Source organism: Eimeria acervulina, genomic scaffold (genome assembly GCF_000499425.1).
Source record: "Eimeria acervulina Houghton genomic scaffold, Eah_scaff79, whole genome shotgun sequence".
Taxonomy (NCBI): Eukaryota; Apicomplexa; class Conoidasida; order Eucoccidiorida; family Eimeriidae; genus Eimeria; species Eimeria acervulina.
In genome coordinates this window covers 75,642-81,199 of record NW_013549599.1, presented here as the reverse complement: position 1 = coordinate 81,199, position 5,558 = coordinate 75,642, and the positions used below count along the sequence as shown (strand labels likewise).

Below are 5,558 nucleotides of genomic sequence, written 5' to 3'. Positions count from 1 at the left end.
AAGCTCCCTATACACCCCAATAAGCTCCCCAATAAGCTCCCTATACACCCCAATAAGCTCCCCAGTAAGCTCCCTATACACCCCAATAGGCTCCCTATACACCCCAATAAGCCCCCCAATAAGCTTCCTATACACCCCAATAGGCTCCCTATACACCCCAATAGGCTCCCTATACACCCCAATAAGCTTCCTATACACCCCACAATACACCCAACATCTGGCTTATAAACCCCACAGCTCGAATACACCGATATATATATATGACAATCTATATATATATATATATGACAATCTAACTAGCTAGCTACCTAACTAAATAACTAATTAAATAAATAACTAATTAAATAAATAAATGAAGCGATGAAGAGTAGAGGCAATACCTGAGATGTCGTAATGCGAGCCGTGACAAGGGCAGAACCATCCGCTGTAGCTGCCTCCTTCAACGGGTATACACCCCAAGTGTGTGCATACGCCGATGTTTATCAACCACTCAGGCCGCATGCAACGCTCTGAATCCAGCTGAGGGTCTTTCATTGTACCCACCAATAAATCATCAGCCCTAAACAAACAAACAGCAGCAGCAGTAGCAGCAGCAACAGCAGAAGCAGCAGCAGCAGCAGCAGCAGCAGTAGGAGGAGGAGGAGGTATGTATGAAGAAAAACCTGGAGAGAGAGACTGTTGTGCACAAGCAGAAACATACTGCACTCTACACTTTGCTGCTGCTGCTGCTGCTGCTGCTGCTGCTGTTGCTGTTGCTGCAGCAGCAGCGACAACCCCGATGGAGCAGCAAGCAGCAGCAACTCTCTGTTTTAAATATCTAGGAAGTAAATGCGTATTTAAATAGATAATAATAAATAAATTAAACTAAATAAAATAAATAAAATAAATAAAATAAATAAAATAAATAATAATTAATTATTACCTTGCTCTCTCTATTTCCTCTTGAGTGCGGTGTCTTACAAAGACAGGTTTACCCCTCCACTTAAATACTGCTGTTGTCCCTGCAGCAATTGGACGAAGATCTATTTCTGTCGTACCTGCAGCCATCAAATCCTATGCAGCAGCAACAGCAACAGCAGCAGCACCAGCAGCTGTAATAGGAGTCGTAGAAGCAACAATGGTAGCTGTTGTGGTTGCAGCAGCAGCAGCAACAGCAGCATCAGCAGCAACAACATCGTCATCAGCAGCAGCATCATCATCATCATCAGCAGCATCATCATCAGCAGCATCATCAGCAGCATCATCAGCAGCAGCATCAGCAGCATCATCATCAGCATCAGCAACATCATCATCAGCAGCATCAGCATCACCACCATCATCAGCATCAGCATCACCACCATCATCAGCATCAGTATCATCATCATCACCATCAGCATCAGCATCAGCAGCAGCATCAGCAGCAGCAGCATCAGCAGCAGCAGCAGCATGAGGAGCAGCAGGAGTATAGATGAGCGTACCTTACTAACCCACCAGAAGTGTACCATCTTACAGAGCAGACTGCGCATCATGCTCGCACCGATGAAGAAGTAGGAAGCAGATAAGAAGTACATGAAGGGCCTCCGGTCTGTGCTGCTGCTCTTCAGCCTATAATCTCTAAAGTCTGGATGTGCATCGCTGTTGATGCTGCTGGGATTAGGGGCGTTCTCTGCATATCCAACTGCTCGAAAGTTGTTAGGAGAGAACCGGCTTATTGCTACGATTGATGGTTCTGCTGCTGCTGCTGCTGCTCCTCCTCCTGCTGCTGCTGCTGCTGCTGCTGCTGCTGAGGTATTCCACACAGTTGTACGCGTCACCGTTGCGCCCGCAGCCAATTCTAATCAAACGCAAACATACAAGCTGCTTTTGTTTAAATAAATAAATAAATAAATAAATTAATATGTATAGGTATATATATATATATATATTTAAACAAAAACAGTAGCAGCAGCAGCAGTAGCAGCAGTAGCAACAGCAGCAGTAGCAGCAGCAGCAGTAGCAGCAGCAGCAGTAGCAGCAGCAGCAGTAGCAGCAGCAGCAGTAGTAGTAGTAGCTGCTGCTGCAGCAGCAGCAAAGGGAAAGAGAAGCAAAAGGAGACAGGAGAGAGACAGCATCTGCACACCACTCTAACAAACCTCAGAAACAAATGTGTAATAATAATATAATAAAAACAATAATAAAAATAATAATATAATAAAAATAATAAAATAATAATAACAAAAATAAATAATAATAATATAATGAAAATAATAAAATAATAATAATATAATAATAATAATCATAAAGAGACAACCAAGACAGCTACAGAGACCAAACAAACAAACAAACAAACAAACAAACAAACAAACAAACAAACAAACAAACAAATAAACAAACAAACAAACAAACAAACAAACAAACAAACAAACAAATAAATAAAAAGACATGCGCCTCACCTCCCTTGGATAGATCCGGTGTCTTTGGGAATGTGGGTTCTGCTGTCTGATGATAATGCCAATAGCGCATGCGTTTAAGAAATCCTTTTCTTTGATGAGGATGATTAGAAGGCTGAACAACATCTGCTGCTTCAATCAAGCTCCCTTGCTGCTGCTGCTGCTGCTGCTGCTGCTGCAGTAGCTGTTGCTGCTGTTGCTGCTTCAGCTGCTGTACTGCTTCCGCCTCAACAGCAAATAATGACGGATCGTCAGCCTGATCAAATCTGTTCAAATATAAAGGCTTCTCACTTGCAGGAGGGTCTGCTTTGTGCGGCCCTATATTATGATTAAAGCTGCTAAAGCGACGGAACAACACCACTGAAGACACCCCAGATACTGGGGCCCCCAGGGGGGCCCCTAGGGGGGCCCCAAGGGGGGCCCCCTGATGATGCAACAATCCACACAGGGGGGCCCCCTGGGGGGCCCCCTGATGCTGCACTGGGCTGAGGGTGCCGAAGAAACCCGGAGGGTACATTAAGCGGCCGGGGCCCCGTAGGGGCCCCAGATGAGACACTCGAGCTGCTGCAGAAGGCGACATGTGCGCAGCAGCGGCAGCAGCAGCAGCAGGGGGAGCAGCAGCAGCGGCAGCAGCAGCAGCAGCAGCAGCAGCGGAGAGAAGAGTGAAGGAGCCCTCACTATGGGCGAATCTATGCGTCTATAACCCTTTATTATACTTTAAAGAAGTAAAAGAAATAATAAAAATGCAGCAGCAGAAGCAGCAAACAGGGAAACAATCAGCAAAAGTTTAATCTCAGGGCTGCTGCTGCTGCTGCTGCTGCTGCTGCTGCAGATGCATGCAGCGCGGCGCTGCAGGTGGAGGATAAAGGCAAATAAAATAGATAAATAAATAAAAATAAATAAATATAAAAGAGTATTTAATTCAAATAAAGCTTTATTTGGACATTGTCCTCTCATTATTTTAATTAAGAAAGACAAACAAACGAAACTCCTATACACACATCTTGTCGCTGTGCAGTGTATGTACAGCTGAAGCCAAATTAAATTTTTTTAGTATTTTTGCTGCATTTTATCAAAATAAATTAAACAAATGACCAATGGTCACCTTCAGAATGGCGAAATAATTCTATTTTTGTGCGTATTACCTCTGCACTCCTCTATAGAGGCACTCATATATATAATATATATAATATATATATATATATGTATATATATATATAGTTAGTATATATATGTATATGTATAATATATATATCTTTTTACTACTAATAGAGTATTAATAGCAGCAACATCCTTAAAAATAATATAAAAAATATACAGCGGAGTCGCAGCTACACTTCGCAGCAACAATTCACACGGCCGCCGAATTATTAGCAGTTGTGATTGCAGCTATAAATAAATAAATAAATATATTTATATATATATATGTATATATATATAATATAGTTATATAGGGGTCTATATATAATATTAGATAATATAGGGTTATATATAGATAATATAGATAATATAGGGGTATGTATGTATATCTATATACATATACACACTATATATACACACTATATATATATATGCATTATTTCTTTACCTCTCGCTGACGTTAGAAGCCCTATATGCATGCATGCATGCAATCATGCATGCATGCATGCATGCAATCATAGAGGCCCACTCCCTTTTGCTGCATGCACTAACCCTATTAAATCTTGTTTTTATTAAACCCTGTAGACTTGCAAGCAGAAATATCAATATATATAACTGTCTCTCTTTGTATATTTCTGTGCAAATGTCTGCTTGTCTCTGTCTCTATCTCTATCTCTATCTGTCTCTCTCTGTCTGCTGCTGCTCTACTGCTGCTGCTGCTGGGCTTTGCTGCTGTCTCTCTAGGCCCACCTCTATGGCGCCTTGTTGCTGCAGCAGCAGCTGCAGCAGCAGCAGCAGCAGCAAAGGACAGCAGTATAAACTGCAGGCCTAAAGACAGCAGCACTGTCTCCATCTGCATCTCTCAGAGGCGGCAGAGACACCAAGCGAAAAGCAAAGCCCCGCTAATTAAAACAAAACAAAATAAACACACCTACACACTCAACATCATGCATGCATGCATGCATGCATGCGTGAGGTAGGTGAGTATAGATGTGTTATGTTAGTTAATTGAACTATGAAATTTTAAATATAAATATAAATATAAATATAAATATAAATATAAATATAAATATAAATATACGTATATATGTATGTATATGCATATATATATAGATCTATATGCATATATATATAAATATATATATAGATATACATATATATATATGTATAATTATATATTATATATATAATTATTTCTTCATAACGCCGACTAAACGCCTCAGGGTCATCAGGCGTTTAGAGTGGGGCTTCCCTCTTAGCTTCTCAGCCCTCCTCCTCGGCTTCAGAGGACAAGCAGCAGCAGCAGCATCAGCAGCAGCAGCAGCAGCAGCAGCAATAGCAGCTGCAGAAGGAGCTGCTGTTGTTGTTGCTGCTGCTGCAGCGCCTTCAGCAGACAAGGTGGCGGAGTTAAAGCCTTTGGGTGCCTTTGAACGCACATTGACAGATGTACTGTCCCCTTCTGCATGCTGCTGCTGCTGCTGCTGCTGCTGCTGCTGCTGCTGCTGCTGCTGAGCCCAGAAAGAGTCACAGTAAGGCTTCTCAAATGTTGCGTTTGAAGAGGGAGGGTGCAGCCATATGTTAAATGCTATGTGCACGTTGTCTTCTTTCGTGTCTCCTTTTGCTGCAGTGTCTCCGCTGCCGCTTGCTGCTGCTGCTGCTGCTGCTGCTGCTGCTGCTGCTGCTGCTTCTGGTGTCTCTTTTAGATTTTTATTATTTGAATACGATATCACTTCATGAAACCAACTTGCAGGCAAATACACTAAAGAACACACACACACACACACATTAATATATATATATATATATATACATATATTTATATTTATAATATATATATATATATATATGCATGCATGAGAAGGGAGAGTAGAGTTGAAGTTGAGTTTGGGTCTGCGTGCAAACTGTAGCGATGGGCCGCGTGCTGCTAGAAGAGACAAGAGACAGCAGCAGCAGCAGCAGCAGCAGCAGCAGCAGCAGTAGCCAATGCAGATGCATGCACACAGATGCGTT

At 42.1% G+C, this 5,558-nt stretch overlaps 2 protein-coding genes across 2 annotated transcripts in view; both read right to left on the bottom strand.

The window, feature by feature from the left end:
* Positions 1-1,053: 1,053 nt before the first annotated feature.
* EAH_00013760 (ubiquinol-cytochrome c reductase domain-containing protein, putative) lies at positions 1,054-2,925 on the bottom strand (the record flags this gene model as incomplete). The annotated part of the gene is made up of 3 exons (XM_013394428.1): positions 1,054-1,457; positions 1,499-1,813; positions 2,412-2,925. 3 exons carry the CDS (start codon positions 2,923-2,925, stop codon positions 1,054-1,056), a joined length of 1,233 nt encoding a protein of 410 aa, XP_013249882.1.
* Positions 2,926-4,738: 1,813 nt separating this feature from the next.
* The window catches only part of EAH_00013750 (hypothetical protein, conserved), a gene marked incomplete at both ends in the record, with an annotated part of 4,983 nt that continues 4,163 nt past the window's right edge, over positions 4,739-5,558 (bottom strand). The window contains one exon of the mRNA XM_013394427.1: positions 4,739-5,307. Coding sequence (XP_013249881.1) covers positions 4,739-5,307 — 569 coding nt within the window. The remainder of the gene's footprint in view (positions 5,308-5,558) is intronic.